The sequence below is a fragment of the Rhinolophus sinicus genome, linkage group LG07, assembly GCF_036562045.2.
Source record: "Rhinolophus sinicus isolate RSC01 linkage group LG07, ASM3656204v1, whole genome shotgun sequence".
Lineage (NCBI taxonomy): Eukaryota > Metazoa > Chordata > Mammalia > Chiroptera > Rhinolophidae > Rhinolophus > Rhinolophus sinicus.
In genome coordinates, this window is record NC_133757.1 from 68,770,083 (window position 1) to 68,792,871 (window position 22,789).

Below are 22,789 nucleotides of genomic sequence, written 5' to 3' on the forward strand. Positions count from 1 at the left end.
CGCCTCTGCCCTGGTATACAGTTGGCTTTCAATAACTGCTTAATTTCTCCCACCTGGATTCGTGTCAACAGTCTAATCCCCAGGTCCACAGGAGGAGTCCTGTTCTCATTCACTCTTTTGTCCACCAAATACCTACCTTGTTTCCCCGAAAATAAGACCAGGTCTTATATTATTATATTAAGGTTTGCTCCAAAAGACGCGTTAGGGCTTATGTTGAGGGGATGTCATCCTGAAAAATCATGCTAGGGCTTTTTTTTCCGGTTAGGTTTTATCTTCTGGGAAACGGTACTGAATGCCTGCTCTATGCCAGGCCCTGCCATAGGTGCTACACTCAGCTGTATTTTGTTCATGCATTCATTAGATGCCTGACGTTTGGGTTGTTTCCATTTTTGTCTATTGTGAATTGTGCTGCTATGAGCATGCGTGTAGGTATATTTGTTTGAATAGCAGGTTTATGTCTGTAAGTTTTTTTAATGATGTAAATGTGAAAAAATACATTAAAAAGCAAAAAATATAAGAATGCAAAAAATATTAAAAGACAAAAAGTACATTAAATTTTCTTTTAAATGATGTAAATGTGTTTGTTGCCCATGTTTATAACCTGAGATGTCACGTAAAAACCCGAGGAGGTGGGAGCCTTGGAGGACTGTGGGCAGATGGGCGGGGCCTCACTCGGGTGCTCACACGCGCCCTCGGGTGGCTGCTGCGGGTAGTACAAACTGGGGAAGGGCAAGGGCAGGACCTGACTCAGGCGCTCATATGCACCCTCTGGTGGCAGCTGCGGGGAGGACACACTGTGGGAGTGAGGGTGGGAGCCCAGGACCAGAGCAGAGGGGACTAAACTGGTCCAGGTGGACGATGATGGGGGCTGGACCTGGGTGGAGGCAGAGGAACGAGGAGAAGTGGGAGGATTCTGGATATGTTTTAAAGGTACGGCTTCGGCGAGATTTCCAGATAGACTGGATGTGGGTGGTGAAACAAAGAGTCAAGGTCAAGAGTCACCCCAAGGATTCTGGCCCGCCCACTTGGAAAGATGGAGCAGCCAGTGACTGAGGTGGCGATGGGGAAGGGAAGCCTGTGGGTGGGCTGGGAACATCTGGGTCTGGAGTTGAAGGCAAGGTAGGACTGGCGATGGACCAGGAGGTGTGGTAGGCACACAGGGGGGCCTGAGTATGCAAGGAGCACAGCAAGATGATGGGAAAGTCAGGGGTCTCGGAGGCCGCATCCCAACGGAGCATCCAGGAGACAGGAAGGGACATCTTTGAGCTATTCCCAGGGCACATGGAGAGTGCCCAAGAGAAACTGAGGGGAGAGGCAGCGCACTTGGACCCCGCATTCCAGGAACTGCCACAAAGGGACAGACGCCACATGGGTCCAGGGAGCGATGTCTACAAGCTTGCAGGGCAGAATGCAATAGAAAAACAACATGGGTGAAGCAGGAGCGAGGGAGGTGCAAGAGGAAGGCCGTCCTCGAATAAAGGTGAGGACCGGTGCTCAGGTTGGGGGCGACCTTGGCGGCCACAGTGCAGGACTTTGGGGAGGGTTGGGCTGGAGCCGGCGGTGCAATACCAGGGACGGCCCCCAGATGGCAGGGCCGCCGCCTTCCCGGGGGCGGGAAGCAGAGAAGCGCCCCGGGTGGATCTGCCTTCCCCCTACCTCATCCCCACCTACTTTGGGGCTATGGAGATCGCTGGAATCGGGTTCATTTTTCCTATGAAGGGGTTCAAAATTCGCACCAGCTTCTCAATGCTCATGAGGATGCTAATCCCGCTACCCAAGGGGCCCCTCCCCCACACCAGCCCTCATCCCAATTGGGAGCTGGCACAGAGGAAGCGTACAATACAGGAACGGCCGTATTACTGGGCAGAGGAGCCTATTGGGGTACTGATGGCGGGGCGGGGGCCGTCGGGGGGGGTCCCTTCGGGGAGAAGCCCTGTCGCGCCCGCGGCCTCAGGGGCGCGGGATCCCCCAGCACCCCCCCCCCAGGCCGGAAAGGGGCAGGATGCGGACGCCCCCGGGCGTCAAGTCACTGCACCTCGGCCTCGGTTGCCGGGTAACGGAGCGGGAAGGTGAGCGGGGGCGCAGCTGCGTGAGGCGTAGGTGACACAGGGCGGCAACGGGCGCTGCTGCAGGGGGCTGTATTTTGGGTCCCAGCCACTGTGAACTTGCCAAGAACCCCACCAGGTCCGTGCATTCACTAGCTCACTGCCTGTTTTCCCAGGTTGGTGGCCTTGGAGCCACATTGGTAAGCAGGGCAGAAGGGCTCAGAGGACCCACCCGCTGGGGGCCGGCGATGGGAAAAACCATACGGGCACTGAATGGGGGTTAAAAAAGGGCTTGTTTAATTAAATACAAGGATGAGGCCAGGCAAGGCTGGGGGGAGGACACCTCCCCAAAGCACAAGTCCTTAGGGGCCCTACCCTTAAAAGGTGACAGGTAAGTGGCTGGAACCAGGTCCCAATTAACCACCGGCCCCTTGGGACATAAGGGTTTGGGTCTCTCCAGGCCCCTGGAGAGGAGCCAGACAGGGTTCTCAGCCGCCTGAGCCCTGGGCCCAGCACACCACCTCCTACCGACAGGCACCCGCCAGGCCTGTGACGACCAAGATGTCCACACTGACACAGATGAACGGGCCCGCCCCCTTCTGCCCCCACAGACAAGGCACCTCACCACCTCTGAGAGGAAAGATTGACGGCAGATGGACCCGGCCTGCAAAAACCGGCTCAGGGATGGGACCCAAGGACCCTCCCCAGCCCAGCTCCAAAAGGGTTTCCCACCCCTCCCCAGGACCCCAGGCACCTGTCCCTGGATCCTGCCAGGCTGGGTTGGGGTCTGAGTCCACTACACCACCCCCCGAGCCACCCAGCCCCCAATCGGGAGGCTCTGGAATACACGGGGATGCCACAAACCTGCAGCCAATGGTGGTGGAATAGGCCCTTTAGGGTCTCAGGGCACGGAGCCTGGGTCCCCTCCCACTTCAGGGCAGGGGTCCTGAGTTTCTGTCCAAAATGAAATCCAACGGACTCCACCAGGAGAGGGCATGGCATTCACTCCCCACCCTAAATTCGCACTCACTCCCTACCCTAAATTCGGATCATGTGGACCCACACCCCGAGGACAACGGACCACCACAGGCCCGTATCAAGAAAGGGATTGGCGCCTGAAAAAATATTCTACCCGGTCCAAAAAAAACGAGCTATTCCCCAGAGGTCGAGGCCAGTCCTCCTGCCTCTGGTCTGCGTGTGCAGGACGTCAATCGCTGGTCCGGACCGCCCAGGGGGGCATGCAGAGCCAGGGGCAGGATGGAGCCAGGGCTCACACCTCCCGGTGCAGGCTGCAGAGAGGTGTATTTCGCCCAGTGGCTGTCTGGTCCCTAAGGGAAGGGAATGATTGTCACGTGATGCCGCGGAAAGACAGAAGTCAGGGACCCTAGCCCTGCAGTAGGTCTGGCGCCAGCCTCCCTGCACCATCTTTCTCACTCACACACCCACCCAAGTGGGCAGCGCGGTCCCCCAGCCAGCAGAGACAGGAAAATAAATAAGCCAGCATTCATTCCATCCCAATATCGCACCCCTCCCCCAAAGTGAGTCAAACGCTCTTTGGAAGAACCCTAGTTCCTCTCCCTCCCTCCCCCATCTCAGAAGCAAAAACCCAGACCTTACGGACACCCTCCCACTCCCCTCCTGCCCCCACGGCTGTGGGGCCTAGGAGTCCCTCCGTGGGCGGGCAGTGGGGCAGAACCCACGGACACCTGAGATCGAGTACCCGAATGGGGGCGGCTGGGCCACACCCCGTTTCCCTGAACATCTCCAATGGCTTTCGGTGGGGTAAGGGGCCAGGGCAGGTGGGAATGGGGACAGTGGGCCCTCAGGCACCCCTGGTTCCTCTATGGCTCTTTGTACACTTCATCCCAACCTAGAGAGAGAGGCCTGGAGGCCGAGTTCAAGCACTGGGGAGGGGGTGCCTTTCCCGGGCTGCCCCTACCAAGGCCCACACACACCCCCAAAGCAAGGAAGTGGCAAATGGGGGAGAACACCTGCAGGCGACCCACCTGGAGTCCCAGTTTAACAGATGGGAAGAGTTACCAATCATGGCTATTTACAGACACGGGCCCCAGCCACCCCTCCCAAGGGCCAACTCCAGGTGACCCCAGTCCAGTCTCAGACCCCCTCCTTGCTTTCTTGAGGGGGCAGGGGCATCTTAGTGCCCTCAGAGGAATGCTGGAAGGGGCGTTAGTCTGTGCCTGCCCTGGGGCCTGGACAGCAGCAGGCCTGTTGCTGGTGCTACGAGCGGGGCTGGACTGGGCCCTACAGGCCAGTGGGGGCCGGGCTGGGCGCAGGGCTGGGCGCTGGGCTGCCAGCCAGGCTGCAGGGCAGTGAGTCGCTGGGCGAGGTGCTGCGAGTGCCAGGGCGCCGCAGCAGTTCCGGGCGGAAGCCAGGGTGGCGGCGTGCGTGCTTGGTCAGGTGGTCGCTGCGGGTGAAGCGCTTGGAGCAGAGCGGGCAGGGAAAGCGCTTCTCCCCCGTGTGCGTCCGGTGGTGGCGGGCCAACTCGTCGGAGCGTGCAAACTTCTTGTCGCAGCCTGGCCAGTCGCAGGCAAAGGGGCGCTCACCTGGATGGAGGAGGCAGAGGAGAGACAGCAGTGGTCAGTGGGGCGGAGGTTGGGGGACAAGGAGAGGGGGTGTCCCATTAGATCCCAATGCATCCCAAGCACTTGTCTCACACACACACAACCCTCGTTCTAGAGACTGGATTCTGCATGTGAACTTAAAACATGTACATGCACAAAAATAAACAAACCCCTGCTCATTTCAGGAATCCCTAATGAATATCGCCCTTGATTTCCTAGGAACTTGTATTAATTACATAACAGTGAGCACTTTTTGTTGGTTAAAGTATAATCAACAAAGGCTGGGTTCTACCAAGCGGCCACCCCATACACGCCCACCTGGAAGGCACTACCCCAGTGACGAGGGTCTCCTAGAGTATTCGCCACACAGATGTGCACGCTGGGTTTTTGGAGGGGCTTCTCCTCCTGCAAATGGACCATGGACCATGCCGTCCCCACCCTCAAAATACTCCTTTCCACTCCTCCTTTAGGGTATTCGGGGCCTATCTGAGACCCGTTAAACCCTTTCCTTTTGGAAATGACCACCTGGGGCGCAAAGTGGAGGGCACAATCTGGGCAGTTTCTCGTGCTCCAGCCCTCCCTGCTGACCCCTGTGGCCCCTCTATAAGCAGAGAGACATGTGAAAGACCGCCCGAGCCACCTGCAGCCCCGCAGAATCAGGTATAGCATGGCCCCACTGGCCCAATCCGGCGTGGGAAAAACGCAACACCTCCGGGAAGGGGCGGGGCGCAGAGGCTTCTGCCACTGGACTCGCCCCGCCCCCGCAGAATAGAAGGAACTGCCCCGCCCTCGCCCCCCCTCCCGCTCAAGGCCGCCACCCTGCAACTTCCTTTGCAGACCCCTCCCATTGCCCAGACCGGCCTCGCCCATCCTGTCCCGCGAGCTTCCGCCATCCCTGCACCCCCATCCCTACTACTCCCCACCCTGTATGGGGTCTCTGCCCAGAACCGTGCGGTGTGCCGCCCGACCCCCAGGTTCTTACAAGCGCCAAGGGCTCCACCGTTAGATTTGGTCCACCCGAGACCCTCGCCATGCCCAGGCCAAAGGGGCCAGGCATCCGGAGCTTGTGCGTTGGCGGACCCCGCCCCAGGTACCTGGGACCGTAGAATCCCCGGGCGTTGTTCCTCAGGTTGCCCAGGGGTTTTGAAGTGCGTGGATAGAATGTGGACACGCGTGCTGGGTCACCCACGCGCGTGTGCAATGCCCCTCGTGGCACTGGATGGAGCCCCGTAGAAAGGGAGACGGACGGAGGGGGTAGGGGCCCACACCGGGGTCAGTGTGTCTCCTCATGGGTTACACACTGGGAGGCCCACTCCGGAACACTTTAGTGACAGGGACAGGCCCTGTTTCAAGGAACACGCCCACCGGTACGGGGGCAGGTAGTGGACGAGACAGACAGACGGGGGCCCTCAATAAGCGGTCAGATAAGACCCCCAAAAAAGGACCCATAGTGGGAGGTGCAGAGGTGACCAAGAGCCAGTGGGAGTGGCCATGGGACAGACCCGCAGCCATGGGGGGAACAGGGCCTGGATTCTCAGGGTGACCCGGTGACATTTCTGCTCTGAAAGCTGAAGAATTGCCCTAGGGAGAACGCCTGGGGGGAAGGGGGGAAGATGTAGGCGCCAGTAGACTCCAGAGGGACTCAGCCCTCACCCAAGCCCAGGGAAGAGCTGAGTGAAAACCTGCTCTCTCCCACCCTCCTTGCCAGTCAGAGGTCAAAACCCAACAACCCCCCAGGTTTCTTGTGGGGCACCTGTCAGTCATGCTCATAGCTGGGGGCGGACAGGCCCAGGAGGCTGTGAGCCCAAGTGTCCGGGAAGGAGCACACTGGTGCCACCTTCCCCAGGGGGTTACAGGCCACAACTATGCTGCTGTGCGGAGAGCAACTGTCCCCAAGACCACAGGCAGCCCTCAATCCCTGAGGCTGCACCCTTCACGCCCCATGCCTCCCCCGAACAATCCAGAAGGCAGGGTCAGCAGCAGTTGGGGGAGTGGTCACCACAAGGATGTCCTCTCCATAATCAGGGGGTTCGAAACAACTCCAGAAGGGACTCCAACCCCACCCCGACAGCGACCACTTGGGATCTGACAGCTCCTGAAGGCCGCAGTCTGGGGGAAGGGAGTATGATTATGGCTTTCGACCAGACCCGGGACCTAGGACAGCAACGCCCCCTCCCCCCAAGGGGGCATGCAATCGTGTCGCCATCTTGCAGGCGCAAGAAGGAGAGCAGAAGGGAGGGGGGCATCCCGCTGTTAGTGTGCCCCGCAGTTGGCTTACTTCCCTATTTAGGGTGGCGGGGCTATTTCCCGCCCCTCCCCCTCCGCCCCGCAGTTACACTTTGAAACGAGCAGGTTACAAGAGCGGCGCCTGCGTCCGCTGGGGCAGGACACACGCAGCCGGGAACACAGCTGCCGCACGTAGCTAGCGGGGGGGGGGGAACACACACACACACACACACACACACACACACACACACATCCGCAGCCTCAGCCCGCCCTGCTCACGTGGTCCTGCTCCCGTTGGGGCTGGGGTCAACTTGCCGTCAGGAACGCCTATCAGCCCCTCCCCACACTGTGGCTAGGGGAGCGCATGTGGGTGGTGGGTACCCATGTGCGCAGACTTCAGCCCCCACAACGTTGGGCAAGTGCCTACAAGATGCCAGGACCTGCCACCCTCTCACAGTCCACTGACTGGCCAGGAGGGGGGTAATATTTGGGGGCTCAGGGCATGCCCGGGCCCCAGATGCAACCATCCGGCTGCTCCAGGCCAGCCGACTAGGCTGGAACCGGCGCTGGGGTGCACGCGGTGGGCGGCGCGGTGGGCGGGGCCGCGGTGGACTTGACCCTGTGACTTGGGCTGGGCCGGGGCTAACTCGGGACAACGGGCATGGCACCACGCACGGTCAAAAAATGGAGGCCAGGAGACCTCGTAGAGGCGAGCCTGTACCGTGTGCCAGGCCAGGCCTAGCCTGCTTGGCCTTCACAGGGAAGAGTGCCCCACCTCCCTGGGCTGGAGCAGGGGCCAAGGGCCGTGGGTCTGACAGCTAAGCTTCACCATGACCTTCTGAGGTTATCTCTAGCAGTAGGGAGGGAAGTATGGCAGGCAGCACGCCCTTGCACAAATGCCCACCTACCCGGTGGACTGCTTGGGTGGGGGAGGGGCACAGGTAAGGGACCATCCCAGGAGAGCTGAAGAAGGCTAGGGCTGCAGACTTGGGGGGTGGGGCGCCAGGGTTCAGGGGGCTTCCCAAAGGAGATGGTCCCTGAGCAGGTGGTAAAGAACTCAAAAGAGTTTTGAAGACACAACAGGAAGCATATAGATGGTTAGGTCTGGAGGGCAGGGCAAGGGGGGGGGGTCCCCTGTTGTTGGCCACCCTGATAGCTTTACAAAGGCCAGAGTGTGGGAGGGTCATCTGCTCTGTGATTTTAAATACCCGCTGGGATCTGCTCCCCAAAAACCCAAGGCTTACCACCCACCACCCTCCCTGTTCCCCCACTCTTCCTGTAGGCTTCCCCTTTCAACCACTCTGCTGTTGCCACCAAAAATTTAGGCAGGCATCTCCCCAGGGCCATCTCAATCCCTCACCTCCCCACATGGTACCTGGCAGCAAATCTAGTCAACGTCCCCCTTTAAAATATCTCCAGACCCTACTCTGGCTCCAGTCCCCAGCTCATACTTGAACTGGTCCAGTAGTTGTCCATCAGCTGGTGCCTGGGCTGCCCAGTCTTCGCTCTGCTCCACACCCTCCCAGAGCTGCCCCTGGCTCAGAGTCAAAGCTGGAGTCTTAACCTTGACCGCTCGTTCTCCCACCCACCCCCAGGCTTCTCTTCAGCCCCACCAGCCACTCACATACCTGCTGCCTGGAACCTCTCCCTGGTCACCTCTGTCCCTTCTCTGTTTAGTATCACTCCTCAGAGTGGTCTCCTTACACTGCTGGTGTCCCCACCCTCCACTGGCCCCCATCCTGGGGTTTGCACCCCAGTGCTCAGCATCTCCTGAGTGTGCCACTGCCCTCCCCCCCACCTGACTGTGAAGCTGAGGGCACCCACCTGGCATGCCTTGGATGCTTGACACATCTCTGGAAAGAGTCTACAGGCCCAGAGACTGAAGCTCAGGTTTCTGGCTCAGCAGCAGCTATCTTCTTTATGCATGCCCCCCCCAACACACACAGGTAGGAGCTATGATTACCCCCATTTATTTAAAAGGATAGCCATCTGCAGCCGCTCCCTCTTCCGTCCTCCCTCCTGGAGGACCCAGGCTGCCCCAGCTCACTTCCCACCCAGACTAACATCTTTGCCATGAAGGAGGGGTGGGGGTGGGACTCTTAGGGCCTGGGGTGAGGGGGCACAGCTCCCACAGGCCCCCAGACACACGTGTTCCAGAGACTTGATGTTTTGGAAACAGCACTGAGCGAGGATGGCCCACCCAGCCCCCTCCCTTCCTGGGAGGCTGGCTCCTCACCCCGTATCATTTGCCCACTGCCGGGCCATCTGGGCTACCTTTATCAGGGAGCCTGGGTGGCGGGTGGTTATCAGCCCCTACAATGTTGGGGGGCCCTTCCCCCCAGGTAGGGCACAGGCACTTGCAGCCAGTTCCAGCTGCTCTCCCTATCCTACCCACAGGAAGAGGCAGCTAGGTGGGGAAGCAGTCCCTGAGCAACCTGGCACACCTTGAGCATGGCAATGTCCCCCTGATCCCCTCCACACCTGTCTCTTGAGCCCCACCTGACACTAAGAGAGTTCTCAACTCTGATTGGGGTGGGTAGCTACTTCCCCTCCAGACCTGTTTTCCCATCTGCCTCTCCTTCTGGGGGCCTCTTCATCAGACTATCACCACCACCCTGCCCCTTGGGCTGCTGGATCAGAAAACTGGGGGTCACTCTAGCCTCCTCCATCCCACGTTCTGAGGCTTCTGCCTCCCACCTCTCTCCAACCCCTAATCTCTTCTCCATAAACCGCTTTGCCTCTGCAAAGCCTGGCCTGTCTCCCAGCCTGCTCCCTACCGTGCCCTTGGGATTAAATGGAACCCTTCATCGCCTCTGCCCCCTCCCCACCTCACCTTAAAATCCATGCCCCAGGGCCACACCCCCTGCAGCCAAGGTGCTGTTCCCTCTCCAGGGACACACCCCTCCCCGCCTCACCGGACCCCTGGGCTTCAGATCTCTACTAAGAGGCCTCTTCCAGGAAGCCTTTTCCTCCATCAACCCCCTGCCCGCAAGGTTCCAGGGTCCCAGGGGACAGAGTTGGGCCATCCCCACAGTTGAGCACACAGTAGGTGCTCAACTAGTATTTCTCGGACTTAAGTAGACAAGGTTTTAGAGTAAAACACAGGGTCTCAAGTAAGGGTGATCCTCCAGCCCTCTAGGGGACACTGGGCAATGTCAGGGGACAGCTATGCTGTCAAAACAGAAGGGAGCCCCTGGCATCGAGCAGGTGGGGGTCTGGAGAACTGAGGCCCCTCAAGGCGCACATGGCTGAGTGCGAGCTGGGCACTGGGGGCGCAGGCGGGGGAGCCATCTAGAGATGAGTGAGGCTGGGAGAGCAAGTCGACAGCCAGCCTCTCCTCCCGCCCCCGCCCCATCTCCCTGCGCTCCCTTGTATCCACGGCAACGGCATCAACATTTCTTTCAGCTTCCAAAGTCCTTGCCCACCTCATGCAGGAGAGATCTTCGCTGGGCCAGGGGCTGCAAGCAGGGCAAGGGGGATCACAGGACAGCCCTCCCTGCTCCCTGTGCAGCTGAGTGGTCCTGTTAAAGGATCCCATGGCCCCTTCCAGCCTCCCCACCCCACTGCACCCAAGGAGCAGGGATGATAGGGCACCATGCTTGACTCCAGTGCCTCAGTCTACACATCTGTCAAACAAGCCTAGGTCAGGATTGGCATTGCCTTTGCAGAGAGAATAGTCCTCAAGCGGGGGTGGGGGGTGGAGGGTGGAGGTGGGGACAGGACTGCCTCCCAAGGGCCCTCAGCTAGCATCTAATTATGCTTCTTGTCAGATCTGCCCCTACCCTTGGGACACCCAGGGCAAGCATGACTTTCCCACCCCCAAAAAGAGCTTAACAGCAGCTGTCCCGTCCCCTGGGGGTCAGAAAAAGCAAAAGGCCTTTACACAGACCCCAGGCAGGCCTTGGTGGACCTGGGGGTCGGGGAGACATTGCACAAGCAATCATTAAGCACACACGTGTCCAAAACCCTTGGGAAGCAGCTGTGGTTATCATAGGTACCTGCCAGTGGGTCCGGGAGCTGTGCCCACCAGGTCTCTGCAGCAGTGTTATAAAGACAGGATATCCAGAGTCACAGCTCCCACGGGTGCAGGACGCAGCAGGGATGGCACCCTGCCCTCCCACAATCTGCACTTTCCCCTGGACACACTGACTTGGCCTCCTGGGCCTTAGTTCTCATTAAAAATGGGATGGCAATACTGATGTACTGGCCCCAACAAGGAGTCCACAGCCTTGGGGGAGGCTGTGACCACAACTGCCCGGGGTGGGGGGGCTACCAAGGCTCTGAAGGATCCTAGGACACCCGAAAGAAGTGTCCCTTGGTGGGAGGAAGCCTGGCTTCACTCCACCAGGGAAGTCTAACAGGGTCTGAAGAAAACCAAGCCAGGGCACGGGGGGTCCTCCCAAAGGCTCTCAGGAGCCACACCATGCAGAGAACAGACATCTCAGGCCAGAGGTTGGACTGGCGGAGGGGCAGAGGAATGAAACGGGGTCTCTCTGTCCCCTCTGTCGAGAATCTCCAACTCCTACCCTCCATGCTGTTCAGATGGGCACACTCACCCCAAATGAGCCACACAACCCACCGCCCGGGGAGGAGCCTCCCCTCTGCCCTCCACAGGGGCACCAGGCCGTCTTCATGGACTCCCAAATGTCTCTGCCACAGACACGAGGACCCCACTACCTTTAAGAGGAGATCATATTCAGTGACCACACAGAGAAGGATGGTGGCTCCTTGGAAAAAAATGTAAACCCTACCCGAAGTCCTGTGGTGGCAGTGCACACAGGTGGGCGAAACCGCCAGGCCCCAGGGTCAGTGACTGAGCGAGAAGTAGGAAGAGTGTAGAGAGGGGAGGAGAGCTGCCGCATTTGAGGTGTCTGCCACAGCACTGAGGCCAACTTGCTTTCTTGCACCCTCTCCACGTGTTCCCACAGTAGGAGCATGTCCACCTAGCTCCTGTTGCCCAATGTGACACCCAGTGACCCTCAGAGAAAAGCAGCCGTTTGTGCACCTTTTATACAGATGAGAATACAGACCTGGAGCAAGTAGGTCACACACCAAAAAGTGGCAGAGACAAAGCACCAAATCCAAGGGCACCCTCACAGCCTGCTCCCAGATGCCCACCCGCGGAAGGGATCAACACTTCCAACACTCAAACCCAGGCTGGCCGCCAAAGTGCGGTCTCCTGTGCCCCAGACCATTTTCAGGGTGAAGGATGGAAACCTATAAGACCCACAGGGAAACAAGCGTAGGGGTGACAGAGTGAAAGGGTGACCCGCGCCCTCCTGCCTCCCGGTTCCCCTAGCTGCCCCACCCCACCCACAGCTGGGTTGTGAGAGGTGACTGTCACAGAACCCTCCCCCTCAACCCGGCGCACCTTCAGGGCTCCCGCAGCAAGTGAAGGCAACCAACACGCTGCAAACATGGTGAGTACCTGACTCCCTCTCAAATCCCTCTTCCCCAGACTCAGGCCCCAATCCGAACTCCCAGCCCCGCCCTCCGCCTTATTAAAACACAGAGGAAACGTGTCGGACACCCCCCACGCTGGCCCTGCGCCAAGCTCTCCGCCGCCCTCTGGGGTGAATCCACGAGACTACCCGAGGCGGCGACGCGGCTCCTCCTCTCTCTACAGAAAAGGAAACTGAGGCAAAGCAAAAGAAAGAACGAGAACCTCAGAGCTGGATGATCCAATCACGGTGCCCACCACCCAGATCCGAACGCAACAGAAAGTAAAAGAGAATGAGGCCACGGGGAGCAGGGGCTGCCGGGGAGCCCGGATCCCACCCGCGGACCCCGCGGAACCGCGAGCCCAAGCCCCAGCCCCAGCCACTGCCGCCGCGCCCGCCCTCGGCGCGCCGCCCGACCGCGTGGCCGCCACGCCCCCTGCGCGCGCCCCACCCACCGAGACCTCACCCCCCCGCGGCCGGCGCAGCGGCGGTGGCTCCGGCGCGCCCCCCTCCCCACGCGCCACGCAGTTTCGGGGTCCCTGCGGGGGTGGGGACACGAGAGGCCGCCCACGCGCGGGCCCGGAGCACGGCCGGACTCACCTGTGTGCGTTCGCAGGTGCGATTTGAGGTGCGAGGACTTGTAGTACGCTTTGGCGCAGCCCGGGAAGGGACAGCGGTGGCTCTTGGAGGCCGCGGGCGCGGCGCCGGAGGCGCGGCCAGAGGACGGGGACGAAGCGGCCGATGAGGAGGAGGCGGGTGAGGCGTCCCCCGGGGCAGCGGCGGGCCCGCCGCGCAGGTCGGCCAGGATACTGGCAGCCAGCAGGTGGGGTGCGGCGGCGGCGGAGCCGGGGGCGACCCCAGGAGGTGGCGGAGGCGGCCCCGATGGCCCAGGCGGGGAGGCCTCTCGGCGCGGCGCGCGCATTTCCAGGCCGGCGGCAGGGCCCGCGCCCTCGGGGCCCGGCCGCCCGCGGTGCACCACGGCGCCCGAGGAGATGGCCATGAGCACGTTGGCGGCGAAGTAATCCACGCACGCCACAGCCGCCGACATACCGGGCAAGGGCGCGCGGCGCAGACAGAGCTGACGGAGCGGAGGCGGCGGGAGCAGTGCCCGTCCGGCCGGCGGCGGCTGCTTGAGTGCGGGAGGCGGAGGAGGAGGAGGAGGAGGCCGGCGCGCGCCGCCGCCGCCCGCGCTCGACCCGCCCCGCCCCGCCTGACGCGCCCTGACGCACCGGAGCCCGCGGGGGCGGCCACGGCGCGCCCCGCCCGGAGGACGCCCCCTCGGGGCGCCGCGGCCACGCCCCCCGCCCGGCGCGCCCTCCACCTCGCCGCAACCCGGTCGCGGTAGCCGGGGGCGGGGCCCGGGTGGGAGGAGCCGCCCCCGGCGCGTCCCCTCCTGCCCTGAGCGCGCCTTCCCCACGCGGGGCGCCGGGAACCCGCCCCTCCCAGCGAGACCCCTGCTCCTGCGGCACGTCTCCCAGTCCCCTTCTCTGAGAACCCCTCTGTGTGCCGTGAAGCTCCGCCCTCTCCCTGAAACGGCTCTCCCTCCTCGGCACGCACCCCGCCTCCTCCCGGCACGCTCCGCCCTCTCCGGGCGGTGACGGCCCCACCCCCTGCCGCCGCACCCCTTATCTGCGCGCGTCCCGCCCCTCACGGGCGCGCCCACCCCACGCCGGGGCGCGCGGCCGGCGGGAGCCCGCCCCTTCCCTGGGAGCTTCGTCTCGGACCCCCGCGCGCCCCCGTTTGCGATGGGGAAGGGTTCCGCACCCCACGTGGCCGGGGGGTGCGGATGCGGTCAGCCCCGCCCCCCGGCCACGTGCGCGACCCTTCCCCCTCTCCTCCTCCCCGGCCTAGGTTCCTGCGGGACCGTGTGCTTCTGCGTCCCCTCACCCTCTTCTGTGGGGCGTGCTCCTCGCCGCTCCGGGAGCCCCGTGGGGCCTACCCGGCCGAGGCACCGGGAGGGATGAGGCGCCTCGCCCCGCCGGGTCGAGAGAACCTACGTTCGTTCCTCTTTTTGCGTCCCTTTCGGGAGTCACTCGTGCGCACCTAAGGTTGGGGAGGATCGGTGTCCGCTCGGGGAGGGCCAGGGTAGGGGGGGGGTCGGAAAAAGGAACCCATCAGGCTCTCAGAAGGCTGGGCTAGGGACTCCCTTGCGAGGCAGAGCGTCCTGGCCTTGTTGGAATACGTGAGTCGGGGGCATCACTCCCCGGCGCTGGGCAGGGATCTTGGGGGTTCGGACCATGTAAGTGGGGTCTCTCCAAGCCCCCCCGAGGACGTGCAGGCCAAGTTGTTTAATAGCGGCAAGGACACGGTAGACGCAGATAGCCGGGGTCCGCCAAACCCTCAGGCCCAAAGTAGTGGGTGTGCGGAAGGGGACGACAGCACGGCCCTCTCCCTTGTAGTCACGCCCTAGCCCCTTCCTAGGCCGTCGGTAGGGGCCGTGCAGTGACCCCAGTGACCTCCAGAGGGCAGACCTGCTTGGGCCTGAAGGCCTCCCAGCCCGGGTCCCAGTCTCTAATGCTTGCTTGCTTGGTCACTGGCTCTGAGCTGGGTGTGGACAGGGGCTGTGACCCTGTTCCCGGCCCCATCCCTATCCTTACTCCACCTGCAACCCCTGCTAATTGACCGGAGCAGGCTTGGCCCCTTTGCCCCCAGGTTGGTCACTGTCCCCTCAGCCCCCTTGGTCCCCTAGGTCCTACTTTCCTTGGTGGTGCCAGCTTGTGCCAGTCCCCTCTGGCAGCCTCCACGGAAGGAGGAGAAGGGAGTACTGACTTCAGGCTCCCTTTGACAGCTGAGCGCAATCTGGACAGCCACTATCCAGGTGCCACTCAATGGCACGGGCAGCCAGCATTCCTACTGGCCTGAGTTCCCCTGTGCCTTTGAAGATCTAGGCGGTAGATCACCTGGGCAGGCCCCCACCCACCCCATTTGAGTCCTCAGGGGCCTTGGATCCCGCACCCACAGGTGTTGCCCGATCCCCACAGCCCAACCCCTCTAAGTCCAGAAGTGTCAGGAGGTACCTACCTCAAGGGCTCTCCTCCCAGGCACATAGGCAAACAGCAGGATGAGAAAGAGGCGGGAACCCATTCCTTCCATCCATGTTTAGGACTAGAGCGAGCCGCTCAGTGGCTGCCCTCCAGGAGCTCGTGGTCTAGGGCAAAGCATCTGTGAGTCAGACAGTGGCACAGAAGGGCGGGCACAGACCTGACAGGTGGAGGAAGTGGGGGCAGCTCCCACTTGGGGCCTGAAGTGTGAGAACCCCCAGCCAGCATGTCAGGGATAACGGGCAATGACTGAGGAGGTGCCCTCTTCCCACAGGCAGAAGGGGATGAGTCGTGGCAAAGCAGGGGTCCAGGCTGCCGTCCTGGTTGTGCCTGGCAGGCTGAGTGGGCCAAGACAAAACATTCTCTTGGGGCCTCAGGTGTGCACCACTCCCAGCAATAATCAGGGTCTTGGGCCTATGGCCTTTGTCTACAGGCCACGCTGGTCCTTCCGCATGCAGAAGCCTTCATTTGGGGACCCACACTCCTCTCCTGGGGTTTTTCTTCACACCCACGCCCCAGGAACACCTGGGTGACCATAGACATAACCCTCAGAACCCAATGACCTCTCTGACCTCATGCTCAGTGTGGTCTTGTGCCTAGTCACTGTTCTATGATCCTTCAGGAGTTGTCACTCCTATTTCACAGGCTGGGAGAGGGCTGAGGAGCGGCCAGCCTATGCAGCACTAAGAGGCAGTGAGTGGGAAAAACACAAATGGAGGCGGCCTGAGCTTGGTCCAGGCTGGACACACCCGGTGTCTGTCCTTTCTTTCTCCAGTCCTCAGTTCCCTCACCTGTAAATGGGGGCCCATCTCTACCCTTCACTGACAGCACCAAGGAGCTCAAGAGGGGCCTGTCACCTGGCCGCTGGGCCCACGGAGCTGAGCTGAGGGGCAGATGTAGCCAGTTGTGGAAGTAGAAGGCATGCAGTTTCCTGGAGTGCAGGTGAAAGGCAGGTTACATAAAGTGGGGTGCACCATGGGACCCACTGGCCCGCAGGGAAGGTGTATGATAGGTCAGGTCAGAATTAAGGCTCCAAGGTTGTGTGTGTGTGTGTGTGTGTGTGTGTGTGTGTGTGTAGACAGGCTGGAATGGCCCTACCTTATTTTTAAGTGAAGCCTTTAGTATTTAATAGTTTTAGTAGTACTTTCTGTTCAAGTCAAAATTTTTTTCTACCTATGTGTAGTTTTTACTTTTATTTCCTTTAAATGTCAACAGGTATCTAGACAATGCAATTATGGGTCATGTATCCTTTTTTATATTTTTCTGGATGAAAAATTATTTTCTAACTACCCTTTAATGTGGGCTGGGCTCAGCGACTCGCTTCCAAAGAACAAGACAGGGAAAGGAGAGGACAATAACCTGCCATAGGGACACTCTGTAGACCCCACCTCAGCCAGGTGGTCAAGGTCAACCTCAGGGTGATGTCAACCTCAGGGTGATGTGTGCATGTCAGGGAGCCCTGATGGGATGTGGCCAGAAGAGCACCTCACCTCGGTATGCTCTTCCCCAAAACCTACAACCTTGGTCTGATCATGAGCAAACAGGCCAAATTAGGGGACATTTCACAAAATGTCCCCCAAACTATCAAGGTCATGAAAACCAGGACTGAAGAAGTACCATTAGATTGTATTAGATTGTAAGAGACTAAGTGATGACTAAACGCCACAAGGGGGCCTGGGTTGGATCCTGGGACAGGAAAGGGCATCAGTGGAAAACCTGATGAGACTGGAGTACAGCCTAGCATGTAGTTAGTGGCAACGCACACAAGTTAATTTCTTGGCTTTGACACAATGTTAACGAGGGGCACTGAGTGAAGGGTAAACTGGAACTCACTGTACTGTCTTTGCAACTTTTCTGTAAACGCCAAATGATTCCAAGATGAACATTTTAAAACAAACGTGGGTGTCATTTAATAATAATGAACGCATCAACATTAGCTCACATCAGAGGCCCCACGCATGATCTCACTGCCCTGCACGTAGCTTAACAAAACTAAATGTTGTGCCCTTTGACACAGCAATTCCACTCCAAAAAAGGTACCCAAAAAATATTCATAAGGAAGGAAGCATGTGTAGTTGCATTGTTTGTAATGGGAAAAAAGAAAGAAGGAACCTCAATGTCAGTTACTGAGTTACGGAGAACATGCTGTGGGAGAACCAAGACATGCGGTCAGGTGGGAGGTCAGCTCCAGCTCCAGAGGAGATATGTGCCCTGTTCATGTTGTGATTTCTGTGTTTTCGCTTCTATCTGCAGCCTGTCCAATAGTGGTTACCTCTGGAAGGACCTGCAGGGACCTGCTCAGGAGGAGCAAGAGGGGAGTTGGGGTTTAGGAGGTGGTGGACCAGCTCCTAAGGGGCACGCTGTGCAGCACGCACCTGATTCTGCCACCTGCCTGGCATCGGGCACTGACAGGCGCAACCTTGACCTCTCAGTTGGTCCTGCTCACTGCTCTGGAGCAAATACAAAGCCGCCGCCGCCCCTTGCTCCAGCAGGATGTCCAACTTTGGTGATGGAGTATTTTAGAAGTTAATGCACTCTTCCGTAAGGCACCCATGTTTATTTCTAACGTGTGTGAGACGACCAGGGTCTGGGGGTCCCTCACACACAGGAGCAGCCAAGAGTGCAGGGTAAGAAAATGGACATGCCCGGGCACAGCTGGCTCCAGGCCAGCCTAGCCCAAAGGTGGGCATGTGGCTGTCCTCTACTTGGAAGACAGCAAGGCCACTGCTGGCACACCGCACAAAATGTGACAGCCCCCTGCTCAGAGCTGCTGGGGACAGAGCCAGGGTCCCCATTTCTTCTCCAGGAGACAGGAGAGGGCAGGATCCAACTTCCTTTCATGTGGGGACACCCCTGCCCCCAAGCTCCTGCTCATCCTCACTCCTCGGCTGGCCTGGGACCCTGAAAGCAGTGGCTCACAGCGGCATGAAGGGGGTTTCAACTGCCCAGATCTCAGGGATACCCATGGACTTGGTCTCAGGCCACCTCTGACAGGCCCATCCATGCTCCTCTGGTGCCCACCTGCTGGAGGAGGAAAGCCCTCTTCAGGATGCCCTCCGCTGACACAGGTGTGGGGGGGGTGCTCTGCTAAGTACGCTGGGCTTCAGACAACACCCACTTTAGCTGCTCTCAGCAGTGACCTCAGCCAGGCCCCTTCCCCTCCGAGTGCCACTTGCACATGCTATGGACAAACACGGGGTCCCAGGGCTTGCTCTCTGGGGGCAGCTTGGCCTGAGCTGTCTCACCTGTTAACTAGGGGCCTGGGGGGGGGGGTGGGGACAGTGACCCCAGGGGTCCAGGGTTGTCATGAAGATCGACCTGGAACATGGCAGGAGCTCTGAAATGTAAGGGGGGCCAGTACCGCTCTCTGATGGATCCCACAGCCAACAGGTCAGCCCTGCACCCCGACTGTGAAGCAGACAAGTGCTGCCTTGTGGGGGCACCCACACCTTAGATCAGGGTGCTTGGGCCCCTGAAGGGTGGCACCCACTGGAGGCCTCATCTGAAGTATGTCAGACAGGACTGAAGGTTCTGGGTTGCTGTGTGCTGCCCTGCCGGGTTGGGGGGACATGCTCAGGCGCCTATTGGGCAGCAAGAGAACGCTGCTGCTGGGTATGAATACACGTGTCCAGGAAAACTCACAAAATGGAGAACTGAAAGTTGGCCCTTCTCCCAGGTAGCCTGGCCCATGGACCATACCAAATGGAAGGGAAGGGGGGGTGCATCCTGGAATGTACCACTGGCTTCCCCAGCACTGTCTCTGTGTGTGTGTGGTTCCCCAAGTCCACAGAAGAGGACCGGGGCAAGACCCTCACAGGCACTCCATGTGGAGAGACGAGTCCCTGCAGACAGGCAGAGCCCACAGGCCAGGTCAGCCCAAGGAGCTGTGGTCCACAAGGTCCTGCCTCAGTTTATTCCTTATGTGCAATGGGCTGGCAGAGGTAAAAGCAGGGGTGTAAGTGCTACTGAAAAAAGGGCGCTGTTCATATCAACTTGAGAAAAGCCACTGTTTCACCAAGGTCAACACCATGCACTGTGAATATTTGGGGTAGGATGCACTCCCTTAAGTTTTCAGAACCCTTCCTATCACAGAGTGTCTTGTGGAACTGGCATTGTGTGGAATATGTGCAAGGCATCAACTCTTCATCATAAGATAGCAGTTTTCTCTCGAGTTACTCTATAAATCTAAGCAAGCCCACTTTCTGTAAAAAAAGTCCAGGGTAAGAGAAGTGGATAAGTCTGCCTGAGGTTGACAAGGAAAAGGAACATGGAGGAGGGGAGATGGTCTCTGGACCTCAGTGATGAAGACAGTGGGGCTCAGGCTAACGGATGATGCAGGCCAGGTAGTCATGCGACAAAGACAGCACTCCAGTGCGGAAAGACGACTGCCAGGAAATGGAGTTGGGGCAAACAATTTGGAAAAAAGGAGTTTGGGTTCCTACCTTAGTCCTTCCCAGAAGTGCTTTCTAGAATTACACCAAAAATGTAAATATATATATTTTAAAAACCACTATATTTCCAGAAGAAAATATCAAATATAATCTTGAAGCAGAGAAAATATTTCTCAGCATGACAATGCAGAAGCCACACATGAAAAAACTAATAACTTTAAATGCCTGGCAAAAGTAAAATTTGAAAGAGAAAAAGAACACAATTGAGTCAAAGACAAATGACAGATCGGAAAAAAGAGTTAACAGACAATGGGCTAATTTCCATAACATGCAAAGTGCACCTAGAAAATAACACCAACAATCCAATAGAAAAATGGGCAAAGAATATGAAATACAAACAGCTTTTAAATATATGCATATTTATAATAAATATAGATCTTTCCAGTTTCAAAATGATTGTATTAGTGGTAGAAATGACCGACATAAAAAAGTAAATCTGACAAAACCATTATACTTCTAGGAAACACAAAGCTACAATAAAACTATTTTATGCCTACCATCTCTGCAAGATCAAGCCAATGGGGGACACCAGCCCCTTCCTTTGTTGGGCAGGGGGCAATGTGGTACTACCTGTCAAGAGATCATGTACCCAGTCAGAGATCCGTGGAAAGCCTTTTGACCCAGCACTTCTGCACTAAGGAATTCAGCCAACAGAAGTATCCCTACTTGGCTAGAGACATTTGTACAAGGATAGTCAACATTCCTTGTTACAAAAGATGAAATAACCTAAATGTCAAACAACAGTCAACAGTACAGATAAATTATAGTACTAATAAAATATGGTACAACCATTAACACGAATGAATCCAATCTGTTGGAACTTAGCAAGCACCTCCAAGAGGGATCACATGCACAGTGAGCGACATCCTGTACAAACACATTAGGTATACATGAAGATTGTTGATACACGAGAAACTGGTTTATCTCTGCCCCAGGGGAGAGGGATCAGGGTCTTGGAGGTCAGAAGTGGGAAGGACACTGAGTTTTCACCAGACACCCTTTCATAGTCTGAATTTTTTACTGTGTACCTGAAAACATTTTTGTTCAGTTGTAAGCAGTTGCTTTAAACTTGCTGTTTTGCAGGGCCCTGGCTCTCAGTAAACTTACATTCTGATGAGGTGAAAACATGCTGTGACAAGTACATCACCAGTGGTCAGAGTACAGGGCTGAGGGGTCAGTGGGGGTTGGGGAGTGGTGTTTCAGGGAAGAAATACTGCAGCAAGAGAATGAGAGGAAGTCAGACCTGTTAAAAAACGTTAGCAATGCTGAGGAGCTCTGCACAAGACCAGGATGTAGTGAGGGCATGTCAGACACAAAGGCCAGTCTGTGCAAAAGTCCTGTGGTGAGAAGGGTAACCGAAAGCTAGAACCACAAATGTTCTCTGCTCTAGTGAGTACACATTTCACATTCAGTTTTGCGTCTAAACATCGTGTAGTATAAAAATGACCCTAGATTATCAGCAAGAGTGGCCCGTGGGACTCGGGAGGGACGAAGGCACCAGCACCTTCCCCGCCCACTCCCAGGCCAGGGGACTTTCCTGTGTGACAGATGGGCCGGACGGGACTCCATAGGCTCAAGGGCTGGGTTACCCCAAAGAGGCCAGAATACTCGGCCAAGTCTGGATGAACGGCAGTGGGAGGGGTCGGTAGGAGGAGCGTCTCTAGCGTGACCTCCCGTTGAGTTACCTCCCGTCAGTAAGAACAGTACCACTCTTTAAGCGCCTGGCGGTCCGTTCTAAGGTCCCTGAGCATCGGACTGGCAATTCCCAATTGTGAGTAACAAGAAACTGGGGAGCAAAGTACTCGGCGGCCTAATCCGGCCGGATTGACGGGGAGCGACCCACCGCCACCTGATCCTGCGTGGTGTCAACACTGAAACCGGCGGAGATTGCTGGACTGTGTGCGGCCCTACCCCGCGGCAGCTCATTCTGCATATGGGGACGTCGAGGCGCTTGGGGACGGAGGGGAACCGTCGGAAGCGGCGGGAAGGGCAGGGACCGGCAGGACGCAGCCCGAGCCGCCGCCACTTACCGGCGACGCCGCAGTCTCCTCCACGGTCCGCCGCCACCACTTCCGCCCCAGCTTCGCAGGTGACGCGATCTCCCGAAGGCCGCGCCCCCTCGGCGGCGTCCCCGCCCCGACTGAAGCACCGCCCCTCCTTAAAGGGGCCCAGGCACCCCCGCCAGAGGCCTCGGACCTGGGAAGCAAGCCGCTCCGGGTCTGGGCCCGGCCACCGTCCGACCCCGCGACACAGGTTGAGCCGCCACCCGACCCCGGTGGACGACAGGCCAACCGTATCCGAGGTGTTCCCCGCTCTAGGGCTCTGTCCCTGGAGGTCACAGGGGGCACTCTAGGCCTGGTGGTGAGCCGGGCCTCAGTTGGTGTTCAGAGACCCGGGCCCTCAAGGGCAACCCGGACGAACACGAGATCCCGCGGCGTGTTGCGGGAGCCGAGTCCCACGGTGGCTCCTTTTCCTGGGGAGAGCCCACAGGCCCTTCGGACCTGCCATTGCCCTCAGCCCGGACCTCAGCCTCCCCATTTGCGAAAGAAGAGGCCTGGTCCAGGCGCTCAGGATCCCGGTGGACTGTCTTAGCATTCTGTGCAAGGCGGGCGAGAGCAGGCGGGACAGTAAGGGCAGGCCTACGATTGCAGTGTCCTTTTCTACCACGGGAGCGATTGCGCAGCGCCCTTATCGATCATGGGAGCGGAAGGGTGCCTCCTGCAGCCCCAGAGCAGGCAGAGCACAAACCCACTGCAGCCATCCCCCGGGGTTGTTTACAAGACAGGGAGCCCACCTTCCCTGGAGGCGTGCCCAAGCTAGGCAGGGGGGGTCCTGGGTTGGAATGCTGCCCATCCAGCCCCCTACCCCCATCGCCACCCAGGCAACTAGTCTCAAGGAGCACTCCTGAACCCCACCCCCTCTTCTGCAGGGAGAGTTAGATGATATCTGCATTTGTGCTGAACTTTCCTGGAGGTTTGGAGGCAAGCCCAGTATCTATCCTCT

At 58.6% G+C, this 22,789-nt stretch overlaps 1 protein-coding gene across 2 annotated transcripts; it reads right to left on the reverse strand.

Annotated features, from left to right (window-relative positions):
• Nucleotides 1–2,319: 2,319 nt before the first annotated feature.
• Nucleotides 2,320–22,034, reverse strand: KLF16 (KLF transcription factor 16). 2 transcript variants are annotated; one of them, XM_074337485.1, is made up of 4 exons: nt 21,817–22,026; nt 15,316–15,442; nt 12,895–14,337; nt 2,320–4,609 (listed from the first exon to the last, which is right to left on the reverse strand). In XM_074337485.1, exons 3-4 carry the CDS (start codon nt 13,340–13,342, stop codon nt 4,308–4,310), a joined length of 750 nt encoding a protein of 249 aa, XP_074193586.1. In that variant the 5' UTR covers nt 13,343–14,337; nt 15,316–15,442; nt 21,817–22,026; the 3' UTR covers nt 2,320–4,307. The 2 variants fall into 2 exon arrangements, 1 of the variants encoding a protein (XP_074193586.1); XR_012497985.1 differs by lacking the exon at nt 12,895–14,337 and having other exon boundaries at nt 4,471–4,609; nt 21,817–22,034.
• Between the last annotated feature and the right edge of the window lie 755 nt (nt 22,035–22,789).